The sequence below is a fragment of the Silurus meridionalis genome, chromosome 28 (assembly GCF_014805685.1).
Source record: "Silurus meridionalis isolate SWU-2019-XX chromosome 28, ASM1480568v1, whole genome shotgun sequence".
Lineage (NCBI taxonomy): Eukaryota > Metazoa > Chordata > Actinopteri > Siluriformes > Siluridae > Silurus > Silurus meridionalis.
Window position 1 is genome coordinate 9,810,934 of NC_060911.1, and position 20,216 is coordinate 9,831,149.

At 36.8% G+C, this 20,216-nt stretch overlaps 2 protein-coding genes across 4 annotated transcripts; one reads left to right on the plus strand and one right to left on the minus strand.

Moving 5' to 3' along the window:
• Positions 1-5,218: 5,218 nt before the first annotated feature.
• Positions 5,219-11,166, plus strand: si:cabz01076231.1 (calcium-binding protein 5). Of its 3 annotated transcripts, none has more exons than XM_046842696.1 (9): positions 5,219-5,396; positions 5,512-5,579; positions 6,332-6,370; positions 6,694-6,838; positions 7,993-8,023; positions 8,684-8,827; positions 9,152-9,261; positions 9,657-9,804; positions 9,963-11,166. In XM_046842696.1, the coding sequence occupies exons 3-9, from the start codon at positions 6,333-6,335 to the stop codon at positions 9,989-9,991; spliced, it is 645 nt and encodes a 214-aa protein (XP_046698652.1). In that variant the 5' UTR covers positions 5,219-5,396; positions 5,512-5,579; position 6,332; the 3' UTR covers positions 9,992-11,166. The 3 variants fall into 3 exon arrangements, with proteins under 3 accessions (XP_046698652.1, XP_046698653.1, XP_046698651.1); XM_046842697.1 differs by having other exon boundaries at positions 5,512-5,524; XM_046842695.1 differs by lacking the exon at positions 5,512-5,579 and having other exon boundaries at positions 5,220-5,396.
• A 151-nt stretch (positions 11,167-11,317) lies between these two features.
• On the minus strand, positions 11,318-18,545 carry LOC124381250 (C-type mannose receptor 2-like). The gene is made up of 4 exons (XM_046842694.1): positions 18,243-18,545; positions 14,702-15,049; positions 14,463-14,551; positions 11,318-12,273 (listed from the first exon to the last, which is right to left on the minus strand). The coding sequence occupies exons 1-4, from the start codon at positions 18,484-18,486 to the stop codon at positions 12,169-12,171; spliced, it is 786 nt and encodes a 261-aa protein (XP_046698650.1). The 5' UTR covers positions 18,487-18,545; the 3' UTR covers positions 11,318-12,168.
• Between the last annotated feature and the right edge of the window lie 1,671 nt (positions 18,546-20,216).

Here is a 20,216-nt window from a genome sequence, read left to right on the forward strand (position 1 = left end):
ATTCGGAGTAGAACGGGTGCTTTGAGGACGGATTGGACTGTAGTTGGTGTCGGCGGTCTGCTGCACTGACTCGGGAGTGCAGTTTGCTTCTGATCATCATCACTGTACCCCACAACATTGTATATCTGCTTCAAATGGACATTTGGTGCAACCCAGATGAGGATGGGTTCCCTCTTGAGTCTGGTTCCTCTCAAGGTTTCTTCCTTATGCCATCTCGGGGAGTTTTTCCTTGCCACAGTTGCTCATCAGGGACAAACATACTTACAAAGAACATATTTATGTTTAATCACCACATTATCTGTGTAAAGCTGCTTTGAGACAATGTTCATTGTTAAAAGTGCTATACAAATAAAAATGAATTGAATTGAATTGAATTCTTGCCTGCATGAAGGAATAGGGGTTCAGACTGAACGTGTACTGAAGAGTGTACTGAAGAGTGTACTTTTTTCAGTACAGAGAACCACTTTTCTGGGCGTGGTGTGGGAATCGGCCAGGTTGCGAGCACGGTTGTCTCCCTCCCGGATCGAAGTCATCCTTACGGCAGTCAGGAGGGTAAGAGAAGGCCAGCCACTCACTGTGAAGCAGTTCCAGAGGCTGCTGGGTCTTATGGCGGCAGAGTCCAGTGTAATCCCACTCGGCCTCCTTCACATGAGGCCCTTTCAGTGGTGGCTCAGGGCCGAGGTTTCTCCCCCAGAGGGAATCCGTATCGTACCATCAAGGTCTCGTGATGTGCATTTCAAGCCTTGGATGTGTGGAAGGAACCGACGTTTTCTGTCCCAAGGTCTTAGGGACTCTTTGTCGTCGCATAGCGCTCACGAGAAACGCTTCCCTCACGGGGTGGGGAGCGGTCATGAGTGGCCACTCCGCCCAAGGTCTGTGGAGTGGGCCGCCATGTGTTGGTCCACACGGACAATACAGCGGTGGTCTCGTACATCAACCACCAGGGGGGTCTCCGGTCTCGCGCCTTGTACAAGCTGGCGCGAGAGGTCCTCCTGTGGTCTCAGGACAAACTCTGCTCTCTGGAGTTCTGGAGAGAGTTCACCGGGAAAGACTTCATCTTCTCCTGGTAGCACCTCGATGGCCAGGCAAGCCATGATTGCGGATCAGGTGTCTGCTCGAGGGCCCTCCGTGGGAAATTTCTCCCAGGTGGGATCTCCTCTCGCAGGCGGGCGGAACCCTGATTCACCCCCGCCCGAAGTTGTGGAAGCTGCGGCAGTAGAGACCCTACTCCATTCCAGAGCTCCCTCCACGAGGAGGTCATATGCCGCACAATGGCGGCTGTTCACGTCATGGTGCTCACACTATGACTTAGACCTGATTGGTTCAGCTCTGGAGTTCTTACAGGAACAGTTTGCCACAGGGTTAACCCCTTCAACCCTGAAGGTTTAAGTGTCTGCCATCGTGGCCTGCGGGGCAGTTGCTGGGTAGGCACCCTCTGGTGACACGTTTCCTCCTCAGCGCCCGAAGGCTGAGGCCTGTCTGAGACTTGGCAGTTGTGTTGGCGGCTCTATCCAAAGCCCCCCTTCGAGCCCTTGGCCGAAGTGGCCCTTAGGTACCTGTCAGTCAAGACCGCCTTTCTCTTGGCAATTTCCTCCCTGAAGAGAATGGGGGATCTGCAGGCTCTGTCCGTGGCCCCGTCCCGCCTGGAATTTGCCTTTGGCATGGCCAGAGTGTTTCTGTATACGAAACCTGGGTACGTACTTAAGGTGCCTACGGCTCCAACATGACCTGTCATGTTGCAGACATTTTGCCCTCCTCCATTTCTTGCCCCCGGCCAGGAAAAACAGAATCGACTGTGTCCAGTGGGAGCACTGGACGCTTACCGCCACAGGACAAGTCCATGGAGGAAGTCGGAGCAGCTGTTCGTCTGCTATGGCCTGAATAGGAAAGGTTTCCCAGCCAAAAAGCAGACGTTAGCAGGTGGGTAGTGGATGCCATCTTGTCGGTTTAGGAGTCCTCTGGCCTACTCACTCCACTCGGAGTGTGGCAGCCTCTACGGCCTGGTCCGCTGGAGTGTCATTTCAGGCAATTGTGGCGCTGCGGGTTAGTTTACCCCGCTGACCTTCATCAGATTCTATGACCTTGACCTCAGACCGTTGCTACCACCACGCAGCCATTTTGTAGCTTCCTGGTTTACGTGACGTCGCCCGATGATGACGTCACAACTCGCCTATTGGTCAGATTTCACACGTGGTTCAGAGTGCGGACAACACAGGGGCGTTCCCAAAGCGTTTCGACGCAGTGCTTCGTTCCCTTGGGGAACTAGAGTTACATACGAAACCTAGAGACGGTATATCTTATTTTATCTTATCTTAGATATAAAATCCCTAAACACCTCATTGTCGACTGAATTGTACATCAATGCATCCACCAACAGTTTCCCTGTATACAAATGCAACTATAAATGCAGCTAAGTTTTTTTTTAGATAAAGATAAAAACGTTTGTATTTATCAACTGATATCAGTGGTTTATGATGTATGTGGACTACAAAAACATCTCCAGTTACTTAAAATCTCAAATCAGTTGGAAAATTATTCAACAAGGAAATGTGACAGCCCACAATTGTCTTTGCCCAAAATGTATATTTTTGGCTTTTTTTTTAATCTTGGTTTAGAAGGGTTAATTTAAAATGAATTAAAAGTCTTGTCAGCAAGGAACAGGCTTCTCTGTGTTTACCTCATCACCATTATAGCTTTCCTTGTACTTTAGGTCAGAACATTCCTCGTTCCCTTTGGACTAATTGAAAAAATTTAAATGTTAATCTTAAGTAATAACTGACCATCATTGAGAGAATAGAAAAAACAGGCAAATACAAATCACACTGGCAAGCTCTTTTCTATATTTTTAGAGCACTATAATGATGCAATTACATACACAAACACAATTACAGGTATATACTCCAAAACAGACAATAACAGACAACTGATGGATTTTCTATGGAAGTACATGTATGTGATATGGTACAACACAGTGGCGGGCAGTGCATTTGGAGACCAAATCAATTTCTCTTCCTTTGTAGGCATAAAAAGTCTAACTCAGATGTATTAATGTGTGCAGCGCACTACAGACGTTTTTTGCCAGTCGAACTGTAACAGTTTCCCTTTGACCAACCAATCAGAGGATGGAAAAATGCTGACGATATTCTGGGCCAGCTAGCTGGCCCTGTGAGGTGAATATGAAATCTGATTGTTTAAAGAAACAGAGCTAATTCTTAAGGAGACTATGGTAAAAAAAAAGACCAGCACTACAGACTTTGAAGGCTCTGGGCAGATTAGATTGACATGGCAACACATAGAGGCTGAAATATGAATAGACAAAAAAATCTAACATCCACATACATGTACTGGTAGCAGTGCAGCCAAGAGAAACGCTACGCAATGAAAAGAATAAACTGTTAGGAATAAATTAACACAAGTTTATGAGACAAATATTATAATTTATGTTGTAAATGTAGGTCAGTGCTTCTGATAGTGTTTAGGCCAGCAGAGAAGGCTTTGCTGGCCCTGACCGCCCGCCACTGGTACAACAAACATATCACAGTGCTGCAAATACATTTGTAATATGGTATAAAGATTATAGTAGGTAATGAATACTACAACAAATAGTATTTTTAAATGTAAAAAGTTTACTATATCCACTGTATATAGTAATCAAAGGAAACAACTAAGGGAATTAATAAAACAACTGTAGTAGTGTTAAAAAAGGTTCCCGCTTTAATCCTCGAAGCCCCGCCCCTTTTGTGACGTTCGCTTCCGCTAGGGTTGTAGTTGATCCCCAGTAATGCCCTAATGAAAGGAACGTGCACCTGCATTTGAAGAAAGGCAAGACAACAGGGAGACAGTGGGCAAAAAAAAAAGCAAAACTTTACAAACATAAATTATATTGGCAAAAGTATTTACTCGCTTCACATGCTAATTAACTTAAGTAACATCCAATTTTCAATCCATAGGGTTTAATATGATGCTGGCCCACCATTTGCGGCACAGCTTTAACTCTTCTGGGAAGGCTTTCCACAAGGTTTAGGAGTGTGTTAATGGGGATTTTGGATCATTCTTGCAGAAGCGCAACCACCAAACCCAGACTCGTCAACCCAAGTGCCAGAAAGTGAAACGTGATTCGTCACTCCAGAGAACACGTTTCCACTGTTTTAGAGTCCCGTAGTGGCGTGTTTTACACAACTGCATCCGGTGCTTTGCATTGCACTTGCTGATGTAAGGCTTGGATGCAGGTGCTCGACCATGGAAACCAGTTCCATGAAGCTCTCTACGTACTGTTCTTGAGCTAATCTGAAGGCCACATTGGAAATCTGTAGCTATTTATTCTACAGAAAGTTGGTGACCTCTGTGCACTATGCATCTCAGCGTCCCCTGAATTGAATGATTTGGATGGGTGAGTGAATACTTTTGGCAATATAGTGTACATGCTTTTGCAGCACATAACAATCTTCAAGGAAAAAAACTTGAATCATCTAGATCGAGATCAAACATATTTGGTAAAATAAAATCATTAAAAACCAACAGGAGAACTTGTGGTGATGTTTTAATAGTGAAAGTAAGAGCATTTCCACATGCACAGTTTAAAGAGAATTCAAGTGATTGGGACTAAGGAGCTAAAAAAAATTTATCTGTAAGGTTAATTGGAAAACAAACTACAATTTGTTAGGAAGCATGAGGTCTGAAGCAAGGTTAAAAGGTAATGTGGTCTGAATGAAATGAGTGGACATTGAACAGAAGAGTGCACTTCATACTCCTTGTGAAACAAGTTATGTTTACGTTGAAATATTTGTATTTAGTGATGGATTGTGCTGATTAGGTGGTTGGTGCAGTCACACAATTACAAAATTTGGCTCTATCTCTCTTTTTTTTTATTAAGATTTTACATAATACACCTACTTTGACCTAAACACAGTTTGTTTGTTTTATTTAGCTATTTAATTATTCAGTTTAATGTCATCGACATTAACTTAAACGTTAAAATTTATATATATATTTTTTTTTTTACAATTTTCAATATAGAAACAAATAACTAAAAGGTAGTATAGCAGGATGTACAGGCAAAGCTGGCTTGGCTGTCTGATAGGAGGTTAAGTCCATTTACTATCGTTTTTGCTCAGCTTTAGCATGACTAGATCTCTGAACTTTGCTCTTCTGTCTCACACACACTAATGTTAGCACACTAATCTGACCACATTTAACCTGCTAATCACTCTTTATCCCATTGATGAAGGATGGATGAAGGAAGGTCAGAGGAAAAACACTGCGATAGTGGAACGATCAGAAGAGTTAATTTATGTTAGTCTAGTTCTCTGGTGTGGCTCCAAACAGAGCTATTTTTCCTTTTTGTTTTGAACATTTTAATGAACTGAAGGTAGAACAGCAGGGGAGGATTCACACAGGTCAGTTGTGTATATTTCCTATCATGATTCCACAAATTTATGTGCAGTAAAACTGATAAATGTATACCATTTAAATGTTGAAATGCAAACGTGATCTTTAATCATTTTCATGCAGCAAGGAATCAACAGTAGGACATTTACTTAAAATCCAATTTGTGAGGTCAGACCATGAAATCAGTAAAAGTGGGTCTATTTATTTAAATATATTTTTGCTAGGAACTGTCTAAATTTCATATTGTTAGCAAAATAACAAAACTGATCTGTAATACAAGAAAAAAAAAATCCTACATAGTTTTGCTTCTTTTTCTTCCATGGTTGGAAAAGCAAATAAAAACAAACAAGAAGGTTCTTAACTGTGGAGAACACTAAACTCCTTAACCTTTTCAAGTTTCAAGCTTAACTAGCCATAAATAGAAGGAGATTATTAGCCAAAAAAATTTTTTAGGGCTGTAACGTAACAGACAAACAAGAAAACAAAGATGAACATCCTTCTCAGCTTTATCAACATTGCTGATAACCAATCTAGACTGAGTACAAGCACTTGGTGATTAATGACAGCTGTTGTCGGTTAACCTTGCAAGAGCAGTGACAGAAAAAGGAAAACAGAAAAAAACAAAAGGAATAAAAACACCACACATATGCACAATACATTGTATACACATACGTTCGATTTAGACCTACAGACATAACAAATAAAGGAATTAATAGGCATCCATCCATATATATATATATATATATATATATATATATATATATATATATATATATATATATATATATATATATATATATATATATGTGTGTGTGTGTGTGTGTGTGTGTGTGTGTGTGTGTGTGTGTGTGTGTGTGTATTTATTATCTGCTATAAGTGTAGAACTCAGTACTGCAAAATATATAAACATTAAACCCTGGTGCACTTCTTGTCTGTTCTGTAGAATGGCACAGAAGAGTGAGAGAGCACCCTCCACAGACAGGTACAAGAAAGCAGTTCATTTTTCATTTTTCGTTAAATAACCTAATACGCTCCAGACCTTATTAAATTCTAAATGACTTTTGGAAACCTAAGCTTCCATTAATGTTTATAAACGGAAATTCTTTTGCATTCGGAGTGTTTTTTTTTCCAAATTAGTTGATTAAGTTGGTTTTCTAGATTTCTTTCAAATTTATAATAATTTAAAACTGATAAAAGTGCCATTTTTCTCCTATTACAAGTCTCTCTCTCTCTCTCTCTCTCTCTCTCTCTCTCTCTCTCTCTCTCTCGTTCTCTCGTTCTCTCGCTCTCTCTCTGCCCATAAAGTGCTAAAGCTGAAGGAGTTGCTCTTAAACCCAGCCTCCGAAGGACACCATCATCAGATACATTAAATAAATCAAAAAGCAAGAAATCGAATGAAGAAGCAATGAACAAGATGTACACAAACCTACTCAATAATGTGTTTGGACAGGTATATTAGTCCAATTCGATAATTTTTTTTTTTTTACAGTGTACACATTTTATTTGTATTTGGCGCTATCCATTTTTGCCCTCAGCATTGAGCAAGTTGCCATTTAAAGCTGATGTAACACATCCATTTAACTATATTTCCCCAACACCATGCTTCATTATTTGGGTGTAGTTTCCCTATGGATAGTGTTTATAACAAACGTTCAGCATTGTGCCAAGGACAAAAACCTTTACCTGGCTTTTTTCCTTAGTCTATTTTATGCAGTTTGTTTGTCTGTTCTTTAAATATCTCTGGGGCCTTTTCAGGAACAGCTGTATTTAAATAGATTACATTTTGATTTGATAATTGATTTGTGGTCTACATTCAAATAATTATGGTGACTTTTGATGGGAACTAGTTGCATCAGCATGTTGTAATGTCCTAGAAATGAGACTGTATATTTTTTCTCATCACTTCAACATTATGGGATTTTTAATATTGGTATATAATCCTAATTATTTCAGTTCAAAGTTTTAATTCAGGGGAAGTGAAGCAGGTTACTGTATGCCTATTGGTAAAACACAAATAATGTCTTGTGTGCAATCTCTTGTGAGTGTGTATTTATATAACTGCCAGTGAACAGCATAGAGAAGTTGAATCCCCTTTTAATGCATATCGGACAGCCGGGTTAATGCCTCTGTTAATTAGACTCAACATGATTTATGCAAGGAAGGAGTTTTTCTTTTAATGTATAGCATTATAGTCTTGCAAGCAGAATTATGTTGAAATGGTGTGTGTGTGTGTGTGTGTGTGTGTGTGTGTGTGTGTGTGTGTGTGTGTGTGTGTGTGTGTGTGTGTTATTCTGGAAACTGATCATCCAGTGAAGTTTTGTTTTGCGCCACCAGGGGGAACGCTTTTATTATATTTACTAGTTAGATTCTGAGGAAAAAAAGCAATATTTGGCAAAAGATTTTATATATTCCAAGGCATCATTTTTTAAAGAAGATTTTTTAAAATATTCTTGACCTGTTTTCAAGTGCATTTTTAAATGTGTTTGTGTTTGAGTGTGTGAGAAATGGTGCTCAGGATGACTAATTGATTTATTGAAAGATTTAATCAAGCAGTCATATTATAGGTAACAAAGACTTTTTCATCCCCCTCTGTTCCTTTATTAGGAGAGGGAATTATCCCAACCTGAATTAGATGGTGAGTATCCTTCATCCATTATTAAACATACATTATACATTATACACGCTATTTAATTATTAATATATTTAAATTAATTTACCTATTTAAAGAAAAATGCTCCAGTGTGGGAAATGTTTATATTCTTTTTCCATTATATTCTTTTCCAGATTTGCTAAGCAAAAAATTAAATACTTTCTATAATTAGTGAGAAGGTAGTGTGGTATTTTTATTGGATTTAATGTTGTTTAATGTATAATTTTTCTATCACATTTTGAAATGTTTTATTGTTCTTATATTACAGCAAGTGAAAAAAGATTAGAAAGAAAGTGCAAACGGTCATTTACGAAACTAAATGCTCTACATTTGATTGATGGGTTACAATAAATGTGAAATGTACATAAAATTATATTACATTTAATATAAACAGCAACTATATATGCCATAGAAATTTCAAAGAAAGTTGCTACTATTAAAATGATACAATATTAGAATAATCACATCATAAACAACTTTTCTGGTATAGAAAATTATTTAACAGCAGATAAAAACCCATAATTTGTTAAAGCATTCTGTCAAAAATTACTAGCAAAAATATTTTTTATGTCAGAGTACTGGATACATGTTTATTAATTGAATTATAAATAAAATCATTTCTATAGCAACTGTGTTATTTTTTAGATCTGGCTGAGGCATTCAAGGAATTTGACTACGATCAGGATGGATTTCTGAACTACAAAGACCTGGCTGAATGCATGAGAACAATGGGTTATATGCCCACTGAGATGGAGTTACTGGAAATCCTTCAGCAGATCAAGATGAGGTGTGAGTGTCAATTTTCTGTGTGTTTTTGGCACTGTGCATAGCTTATTGTACTGTAGAAGCTACCTTTGTTTGACCACAGTCTGTGTTTGTGTGTGTCCATGTGTGTATGTGTGTGTGAGTGTGAGAAAGAGAGAGAGAGAGAGAGAGAGAGAGAGAGAGAGAGCAAGAGAGAGAGAGCAAGAGAGAGAGAGAAAGACTTATTCTGCTGTAATCACTTTATTACAGTTTGACTGATCGCAGTCTCTGCGTGTGTGTGTGTGTGTGTGTGTGTGTGTGTGTGTGTGTGTGTGTGTGTGTGTGTGTGTGTGTGTGTGTGCACCACAGTGGGTGGATTAATGGATTTTGATGATTTCTGTGAGTTGATGGGGCCAAGAATGATGGTCGAAACTGCACATATGCTGGGACTCAAAGAATTAAAGTGCTCTTTTAAGCAGGTGAGCTGTAATATAGACACACACACACACACACACACACACACACACACACACATATGGTCATCAGTCACCTGAATGGAATACAAACATTATGTTTTTTTGGTGTTATTTTTTTATTTGTCCTTTTCTGGTCACACACCGGCAAAGATAGAATGTTTAGTACAAAAGAGTTCAGGGAATCTACATTTATGGCATTTCAGCAGACCCCCTTATCCAGGGTGATTTACATCTAAGCAGGGGAGGGTTAAGATCCATCAGTGGCAGTGGGATTTGAACTTGTGACCTCCAATGACTTAACTACTGAGCTAACACCTCCACCTAAGATTATACAACCTGGATTATGCAACTTTTTTTTTTAAACACAAGATGAAAATAAAGCCTCATATTTTGATTAGTTTGACACAGATGGAGATGGAAAGATCACTCTGGATGAAATGAGGGAGGCGGTAAAAATGTTACTTGGTGAAAAATTAAAGAAAGGAGAGTTGGAGGAGATTCTCAAGGAGATGGACCTGAATGGAGATGGCACTGTGGACTTTGATGGTACTATTCACACACATGCACCCTTTTATTTATATTATTATATTAATGCAGATGTCAGAGGGTTTTTTTGTAGCTTTGTAATCTTGCAATGAATATTATACTGGCATTCTCATGCAGATTGGAAAATGACTTGTGTGTTTGTGTGTGTTTTCTTGTAGAGTTTGTTATGATGTTGTCAGCCCAGTAGCTGTCACTATGCAGCATTCTATCTTCTCTCACAATTCACAGTCCTTTTGACATGTGTAATATTTATTTGTGAAGAAGTACAAAAAGATTGGGACTGCAATCTGTGACTGAATTCACAAAAAGTCTTCTGAAGATTTAGCCTGTTTAAAACTGCATGATAACTTTAAAGTTATAGAAAGATCATGTTAATTATGCTGTTAACTCTGTTTATGTCTGTAAGTATGTGTATATGTGCTATTGTATTTAAAGTATTTTAGTCCTGCTACTTCTTTAGATTTTATAAATATTATAATACTGGACATAAAGTGCAGGGAAAATAAATAAATAATAAAAAGTAAAAAAAAAAAAAAAAAACCAAGTTTTACTTACTTGTTTACATACTTGTTTGTGGGGTTTTCACCAGGGCTTTCACTACATTCAGTAGTTACATTCTATGATTTTGAGGACATAAGCTATACAGGTAGTGTAAAAAAAAACACATAACACATAATTACCTGAGTGCTCAGGCCTATTTGAATAGATTTTTTTTTTTAACTAATAAAGTGTCACATGTTGGATAGAGAAGTAAAACATACACAAATATATACTGTCATCTGTAAGACTTAAAACTCTATTTACATTTATGGCATTTGACAGACACCCTTATCCAGAGTGACTTTCAGCTGAGTAGCTAAGAGATGAGGGCCTTACTCAAGTGGCAGCTTAACTCGTAGTTTTCCAATCCAAAGTCAAACATTTTAATCGTTGAGCTTCCACTTCCTATATGGTATGTTTAAAATGAAAACCTACAGGTTAAGCAATCAAACATCACAGTGACGTGTTATTATGCAATTGTTGAAAAGCTAAAGTGCAAACATATCTTAACCAAGTGAATAGATATAAATCAAAATGGCTATGTTAAGGTTCCCATAGTAATTTTCTCCTACAGACCTGAGTATTATGAGTCATTTGCCCATCTGATACTCCATTTGATTCTGCACACCAAACTACACAAAGCACCTCTTTTATTTGATCACATTCTGGGGATCAAATATGCTGTAATCTACTGAAGGCTACAGAATAAAGCATAATTTTTGTGTTTGTGATTGTGTTTGTTTGAGGCTATCATGTCCTGCCTAACTAAAATTTATGATCGTAAATATATAAATAAAAAAAAAAAAGGGGGGGGGGAGATGCATACAAAAATATCAGAAATGGCCAAAAGATTTTAAACAAAAAAAATACATAAAAAAGGGAAAAAGATGCCTGATACACTAAAGTAGTGTGTAATGTGAAATGTGGTTGTTGTCGTTTTTAGACCAAGAACACTGTGTACTCTGCTAAGCACATGTATTTGAATTAATTAACAACCAAACTGCCTTATTTAAAATAAATGCAAATGATGTGGAACAGATTTTCATTTGGTGTGAAAGGTATCCTAAGTAAAACATACGTCCATAATGTACAACATTTGTATGGAATTATTTTAATGTTCACAACAATGATATGCTATAGATAAACATCATAACATACTCTTTTGTTTTTCTCGTTGCTCTTTTTTTTTTCTTGTATGCCTGTATGTAGATGGACATACCCAAAAGAAAACACAAAAGAAAACTGCTTTTGTTGAAAAAAGATTTAGAGAAGAGTCATACTGATTTAATTCATTTATTTTATTTATGTTGCTGTCTGGTTGAAAGGATAGAATCATCTATCTATCTATCTATCTATCTATCTATCTTGCTATCTTGCTATCTTGCTATCTATCAAGCAAAAGTATTTATCTTTATTATTATCTTTATTATTTCTTTTTCTCAGGTAGGTAACAAACATGTTTATATGTGTACATCATTAAAATACAGTTCATGACCATATGCAATAACCACAGACTATAAGATAATTATTCCCACCACAACTTAATTCTGGTTATTCTTTTTTTTTATCTTTTAAATGAGCAATATATACATCGACTACTGAAATTCTATAGTTTAGAAATAAATAAATATTAGAGTTACATTATTTATTAAATTATAACATATTATATATTACTGTTAGTGTTAATATAAAGAATTAACTGCCATTAAATCATTGTACTGAATCTACATAATTATCTTGCACTAATCTTAATAGAATTGTACCACTGTTATATTCAAGTCATTTTGCATTATGCATTGGATAATCTTTTATACCATGACCATATTAGTTGCCCTTTATTTTCTTATAAAAGATGCGTCCATTTGGCTGCACTTTCCATGTTGCTGTGGTTTTCATCGTCAGGCCATGTTCCTGTAGTTTCAGGTTGATCTGAGGAACAGAACCAGTATTTTATTGCTATAAATATAATAAAAAACTGATCACTTTCAACTTTTGATTGTTCAACTAATCTGAGCAATATTACTAGATATACAGTGGTGTGAAAAAGTGTCTGCCCCCTTCCTGACTTCTAATTTTTTTGCATGTTGGTCACACTTTAATGTTTCAGATCATCAAACTAATTTAAATATTAGTAAAAGATAACACACTGAACACAACATGCAGTTTTTAAATTAGGGTTTTTTTATTATTGAGGGAAAACAAAATCCAAAACTACATGGCCCTGTGTGAAAAAGTATTTGCCCCCTAAACCTAATAACTGGTTGGGCCACTCTTAGCAGCAACAACTGTAGTCAAGCGTTTGCAAAAACTTGAGATAAGTCTGTTACAGCGCTGTGGAGGAATTTTGGTCACTCATCTATGCAGAATTGTTGTAATTCAGCCTCATTGGAGAGTTTTGGAGCATGAACCGCCTTTTTAAGGTCATGCCACAGCATCTCAATAGGATTTAGCTCAGGACTTTGACTAGGCCACGCCAAAGTCTTCATTTTGTTTTTTTTTTCCAGCCATTCAGAGGTGGACTTGCTGGTGTGTTTTAGATCATTGTCTTGCTGCAGAACCCAACCCAGTCATTAGGGTTGCACAAGCCAGTGTACTCTTAGTGCCGGCCCAAGCACGGATAAATGGGGAGGGTTGCGTTAGGAAGGGCACCCATCGTAAAACACGTGCCAAATCATATATGTGGATCACGAATCAGAATTTCATACCCGATCGGTCGAGGCCCGGGTAACCAATGACCACCACAGGTATTGTTAGGCAACAGAGTACCGGTGGAAATTGGGCTACTGCTGGGAGAGGAGGAGGAGAAGGAGAGTCTACAGAGATAGCAGGAAAAGGAGTAGTGTGGGAGAGTGGAGGTTCGGGTTGGTACTTTAAATGTTGGTACTGTGTGTGGTAAATGGAGAGAGTTAGCTGATATGATGGAGAGGAAAAAAGGTAGAGGGTAGTTTCTGATGTAAGTTAGATAAAGTGGTAGATGGTGTACCTAAGAATGAACGATTGTTGATTGGGGTAGACTTTAATGGGCATGTAGGTGAAGGTGAAGGTTGGACTGTATCAAGGATTGACTTTGAGCCCTTTCCTGTGGTGATTGGCAGGTTGACGGATGAGGTCTCTGTGGACTGTGATGTTTGTGGATGATATTGTGATAGATAGGCATAAGACAGAGTACACACATGTGAGTGAATGAGAGGGAGGGCAGTGGAGTGGTGCAGTTGCAGGGAGAAGTAGGAATGACAGACTTGACGGACAGGTTGACAGACGAGGTCAGACAGGAGTCTCCCTGGACTGTGATGTTTGCACGTGTGGTCACATTTGTGGTGAGAGTAGGGAGCCGGTTGAGAAGATCCTGGAGAGGTGGAGGTACACATTAAAGAGAAGGGGAATGAAAGTCAGTAGGAGTTAGACAGAGTACATGTGTGTGAATGAGAGAGAGGGCAGTGGAGTGGTGCAGTTGCAGGGAGAAGAGGTGGTGAAGGTGGAGGAGTTCAGGTACCTGGGGTCAACAGTGCAAAGTAATGGAGAGTGTGTTAGAGAAGTGTGCAAAAAAAAAAACAGCCCCAGACTATCACACTACCACCACCATATTTCACTGTTGGTAGGATGTTCTTTTTCTGAAACGCGATGATACTTTTAGACCTATTGGGACACTCACCTTCCAAAAAGTTAAACTTTTGTCTTGTCAGTCCACAGAGTATTTTCCTAAAAGTTTCGGGAATCATCAAGATGATTTCTTGCAAAACTGAGACGAGCCTTTGTGTTCTTTTTGCTCAGTGACTGTGAACAGATGTGGCAGTAATCAGGCCTGGGTGTGGCTAGAGAAATTTAACTCAGGTGTGATAAACCAGTTTTAACAGGGGGGCAAACGCTTTTTCACACAGGGCCATGTAGTTTTTGAATTTTGTTTTTTCCTCAATAATACAAACTTTCATTTAAAAACTGCATTTTGTGTTCACTTATGTTATCTTTTACTAACATTTAAATTAGTTTGATTATCTAAAACTTTGAAGTGTGACAAACATTCAAAAAATAAGATATTAGGAAGTGGGCAAACATGTTTTCACACCATTGTAGATATGAGCCTAAAAAACAACAAAAAAAAGAGCCATCATGCAGCCTACCAACTCTAGAATGGATGACTGAACAGTGGGGTCAAGTACATTTGAATCAAACTTTACTTGCAGTTTCACCATTTGTGTTTTCACAAGATCTGTGGAAGGCAAAAAACATGCATCTAAATATAATTCAGACTTCACTGTTAAGACATAATAAGTAGTATTCAAATTAAACACAATTTATTTTCTTTTGATAGCTGTACAAAACTAACTGGTGGTAATATTCAAGAAAACAGAACACTCACAAGCAGAACATACAAAAAAGTTTTGTTTGTTGCATTGTTCATCGGTGAGCAGTCCATTTTGAGCTCCTCCACAGTTTTCTGAAGAATAATAATTATCTGGTTGGTTAGGGCCCCATGGAAGGTATGAAGGCTCATAGCCATCCGACCACTTCCAGGTTTCCTTGGTTAGACCAAACCAAGCACCGTTGTAATGAATACTTTTAACGAGCTGCTGCATGAGGCTGTTATCTGTTTCAGTAAGAGAGCTGGCCATATCTGTGTGATATTTTCGGCAGTATTTTTGACCAGTGTGCCAGTCAGTGGGGGGTTTATAGTAGATAATAAACCTGTTAGCAGCACTGTTGTTAGCTGTAAAATAGCAAAAAGTTAAAAATTAAACATATACAGTTTTAATCTTATTTTTTTGTTTTTTTAATTAAATACATTGTAGCTCAGTTTCTCGTTCAATGCGTTAAATAATATGTTTGACAACGTATTTTAATATTTCAGAAAATGTAGATATTGATGAATTTGGTCTTATGTCTCAAGGTTAGATCTGTTGCACATTCTGAGATGTTTTTTTCTCCATTCTGTTTATGATGTTTGATTCCAACATCAACTGAAGCTCTAAACATTAGCTAGTATTATGTTTTAGTATTATTTTGTAAAGCAATGTTTTTTTTTTCTTTACATGTGAGAAAGGTATGTGACCAGCCAGCTGTAAAGAGCGAACAAATAATTAAACCTGGAAAATCTGTGTCAGCATAATCAACAATTTACAACAGAAATTGTATTTGTTTGAAAGAATGTTGTATTCTAAATGGTAGGTCATCTTTTAAAAATTTAGTACTCTTGTACAATTCTTCAGAATTAATGAATTATAATTTTTTTACACATTACAATTGTTGTGTTGAACAATAACTACAAGACTACATTGTATTTGGAAGCATAGTGAAAGTCTGATGTAACTATTAAAAATTGTGTCCATTTATTGTCCATAATTTGACAAAAAAAATGGGTCTGCCTCTGCAAGCCATCACTGATACAGGCAAGTAGTTTAATATCTATTTGGATAGAGCACTGGGACATCAGCTCCACATGCTTAACTTTCTACTCTCTAATCTTTACTGGTTATTTAGTTTGAGTGAACAGCATATTACATTTAATTGGTAAAATAGTAATGTGGTATATTAAACTACAAATAATCCTAATAATGAATTTTGTATATTATTTATATATCTTACACAAACTACAATGTATTTAAATACATGACAAATCAATGACCAAAAGGAGTCTAAAATCTATGTGAATTATACAACCCAAAAATTGGGACACTGTGTAAAATGTAGATAAATACAGAATGCAATGAGTTGAAATCTCATAAACCCATATTTTATTCACAATAGAACATAAAAAACATCATATAGATATATATATCAATTTAGGAAATGTACCATTTTAAGGAAAATTGTATTATTGGCACCCCTGTTTAAGATGTGTTATTAGGCTTCTAATAAAATAGTTTTAAAATAGTCTAATAAAATAGTTCATGATGCCATGCACCCTAACAAGTTTTCCAGGGCCTTTGGAAGAGAAAAAGTCCCACAGCATCACAAATCCTCCACCATACTTCACAGTGGCCATGAGATGCTTATCGCATACTCATCTTTTGTTTAAGCCAAACTCACTTAGAATTTTTGTTGCCAAAAAGTTCTATCTAAGTCTCATCTGACCAACGGTGAGTCCCAGGTGAAGTCCAAGTACTGCTTAGCAAACTCCAGACATTTACTTTTGTGATTGTAGGTGAGAAAAGGCTTTTTCCTTACATGCCTCCCAAGACACAAGATAGTGTCTAATGGTTGTTATGGAGACTTTGTGACCCCAAGATGCCTCTCTTTGATGCAGTTCTCACAGTGTGCACAGTGAGCTTTGGAGATTTTTTTTACTTCTCTTACCATCCTCCTCACTGTGCGTGGTGGCAAGATAATCTTGGGTCCTTGTCCAGCCTTGTTTGTCACTGTTCCAGTTGTTTTAAACTTCTTAATGATTCCTCTGACTGTGGATATGGGCAAGTTTAGGCGAGAGGCTATTTTCTTGTAGCCTTTATGAAGGTCATCTTATGAAGATCAACATACATCTGCCTTACTTGAATGGGTGTTCTCTTGCCCTCCCATGTGAAAGAGTGGATAAGAGAAATAGGCCTCTGTGTCACGTTATATTTATACCACAGGGAAACAGGAAGTCATGAATTATTAATTAAACTTTCTAGATACTCTGATCAACTTAAAAAACTACAGTCAAAATGACAAAAATGCTTCAATTACATTTATTTTATAGGAATTGTTATGGGTGCCAATAATTGTGGAACAGGTGGTTTTATAAAAATATATATATATATATATATATATATATATATATATATATATATATATATATATATATATATATATATTTTTTTTTTTTTTTTTTTTGTTTTGTTTTGTTTTGTTTTAATTTACTTCAGTTAAAGGTAAGATTTTTCTACAATTTTTGATGTGAGATTATTGGCTGCCTCTTAAGGCCCTCAAGTAGCACTGCATTTAATACAGGCATGATTCTGAAATGGAAATCACTGCATGGGCTCATTAAAATCTCCAGAAATCATTAATTTCAGTTTGCCATGGAATCTACAAATGCAGCTTAAAATTCTTAAAAAAAGATTAAAAGACAAGGCATGCTTGAAAATGATCCAAAAATGCTGCCATCCTCTTTGGGCCAAACCTCATTTGAAATGTACTGAGGCAAACTGTGGAAAAAACTGTACTGTGGTCAGAGGAATAAAAAAAAAATTCATTTCTTTTTGGAAACAATGGACCACCACATCCTCCATACTAAAAATCCCTTTATCATCTGGCTTGTTAATAGCACTCCAGAAAACATATTTTTTCATGAAAGGGCTTAAATATATGGCCAAGACAATGCTAACTGCATACTGCATCTATTACAATACCATGACTTTTAGAAGAAGAGTCCGGGTGCTGAACAGGCCTGCCTGCAGTCTAGTCCTTTCGGCATTTGAAAACATTTGACCCATAATGAAATTAAAAATACATCAAACGACTCCCAGAACTGCTGAGTGGTTAGAATCAGACAAATATAGGCCATAATTCCTCTTCCACAAATTCAGCAACTGGTCTTCTCAGACAGAAGACGTGAGGGTACACAGGGGTAAACATGGCTCTGTGTCAACTTGTTTGAGACAGTTTTGCAGCCATCATTCTTTAAAATGGTATATATTCTCAGTTTAAACAATTTTTTTGTTGTTGTTTGTTATTTTGTGAATAGGATATGGATTTGCAAATCATTGCATTCTGTTTTTATTTACATTTTGCAGTGTCCTACGTTTTTGGAATTGGGGTGATAAAACTGCAAGGTAGCTACAAATAAATAAGGTCTTAGAGAAGAACAAATCGGTATAAGAATTCTGTGCACAAGAATATTCTTTGACAAACCTCTCGCTTTGTGTCTGCAAAAGATTTTAAATCTATATTGTGCTTCATCAGAAATCTGTAGGTTGACTCACCATCATAACATATAAAAGGTCCTGTGTAAAAACAGGGATAACTTTCCCATTTTCCAACATCTTGTACTACCCCACACATATCTGCTCCAGATGTATTATCAGGATTTCCTGGGGCCCACTTTATTAGACTCATGTTTTTAAGTGGTAGGTGATTGTAGGACCAGTACCAGGTGTCCAGATCATTGTACAGACCTATCCAGACAGGTCCCATCACATTTTTGTCTGTCATTTCTTTAAGCAGCATCTGTTGATCAGTTTCATTTGTAATTGTATATAGATCAAGGTAGTTTTCCCTGCAGTAATTTTGTGCCACAATCCAGTTAGCGTTTTGTTTGATGAGAAGAGGGGCAATTTCAATCCTATCTTGAATGATCAGTGCAAATGAGACACCTGTTGGCAATATTTGAAAAAAAACATAGTAGTGACAAAGCAATTAATACAATTTATTTTGTATTTAATTAGTGGAATTAGTATTTCACATTCATGGGAAAAAGCTATAATAGTCATGTGGGGAGATAATTTGTATTGATGCAAACTGTATTTACAAAAAAAACTACTGTGAGTGCAGTCACACTTGTTTGCACTCATTCACCCCTTTTGCTTTGAAGCCTTTAAATAATTTATTTTGCAACCAGCTGCTAACCGATGTCACATAATCTGTTGATAGTTTTGTGTGAGTCAATTAAATACATAGACCTTTATGATGCTGTTGGTTTATGTTGTAAAAATGGCATTAAACAGAATTGAAAGGAATCCACAGCTCATATTGGAGAAACTGTTCACAAGACAACACTTTCCTAAACACTCCATTAACCTAGACTTTATGGAAGAGTGTCAGGAAGTCACAAGTGAAAATAGGGTCTTTTATTAACTTTATATCCTGTGTTTAATGAAAACTAAAAAGAACATCGTTTTTTTTTATAGTTGTGAGTATGGAGGTGGCAGCTTCATGTTATAGGGATGTTTCTAATCATCATAAATAATGGTCAGGGTTGAGAGCAAGAAACAAAATAATAATAATAATAATAATAATAATAATAATAATAATAATAATAATAATAATAAAACAACATTCAAGCCCACCTAAATCACCACAAAATGTGTTATGATCTGATGAGAACATATTGGGCATAATTTTAAAATACATGTTTTAAGCCAAAACAAGACAATATAATCCATCAAAGAGCCCCATCCTTACAGCTGTGTCAGTGTTATTTTATAGAGCTATTGTTTGTCAGTGAGGATTGTGGCATATCTTTAAATACATGGAATCATGAATAATTGAACAAGTGGTAAATTCATTCCAGCACATTTTTGCCTACTGTGTGTTTTTTCAAATTTGGACATATTGTATATCACCGACCAGGCATTATAACATTATAACATTATAAACGGTGAGTGAATAACACTGATTATCTCTTCATCATGGCACCTGTTAGTGAGTGGGATATATTAAACAGCAAAAAGGGGGAACAACACAATATTAGGCAGGTGGTTATAATGTTTTGCCTGATCGGTGGCTATAAAGTTATTACCCTTGTATAGCATAATGCAATAATGTCCTCACCTGAATATACATATAGTAATTAGAAATAATTTCTTACCAATCAGACACAGGAGACATGAAAGTGTTAGCTTCATTATAAAAAGTAGCTGTGAAGTTAAAAAAAAAAAAAAAAAAAGAAAAAGAAAAAAAACCTTATTATAATTAAAAGACCAATATTTCACATTGACAAAACCAATGTGGGCAAACAGCCCTGTAAATATACACATAGACCTTTTCCAAAAGTATTGGGGCAGGTTTTTTTTTTTAAATTTAATTTGAAGGTCTTTGTGTTTTAAATTCAAAGAAATACATATTACGATAAATCAGATTGTCAGATTTTATTTTACCAATTTTACAGTAATTGCGATATTACTGTGTCTTGATGCTGTCATTTCAAGCAATAGCTATGCCACCAAATATTGTTTATT

What these genes read in the sequence shown, in the direction of transcription:
- si:cabz01076231.1 (XM_046842696.1), top strand. Translation starts at nt 6,333, where the DNA reads ATGGCACAGAAGAGTGAGAGAGCACCCTCCACAGACAG. An exon ending in TCAATAATGTGTTTGGACAG is followed by an intron (nt 6,839 to 7,992) that starts GTATATTAGTCC and finishes TTCCTTTATTAG; the next exon opens with GAGAGGGAATTATCCCAACC. An exon ending in TAAAGTGCTCTTTTAAGCAG is followed by an intron (nt 9,262 to 9,656) that starts GTGAGCTGTAAT and finishes TATTTTGATTAG; the next exon opens with TTTGACACAGATGGAGATGG.
- LOC124381250 (XM_046842694.1), bottom strand. Translation starts at nt 18,486, where the DNA reads ATGCTGCTTAAAGAAATGACAGACAAAAATGTGATGGGACCTGTCTGG. An exon ending in CTTTTTTGTATGTTCTGCTT is followed by an intron (nt 14,552 to 14,701) that starts GTGAGTGTTCTG and finishes TGCCTTCCACAG; the next exon opens with ATCTTGTGAAAACACAAATG. An exon ending in AGTCATCCATTCTAGAGTTG is followed by an intron (nt 12,274 to 14,462) that starts GTAGGCTGCATG and finishes TCTGTTCCTCAG; the next exon opens with ATCAACCTGAAACTACAGGA.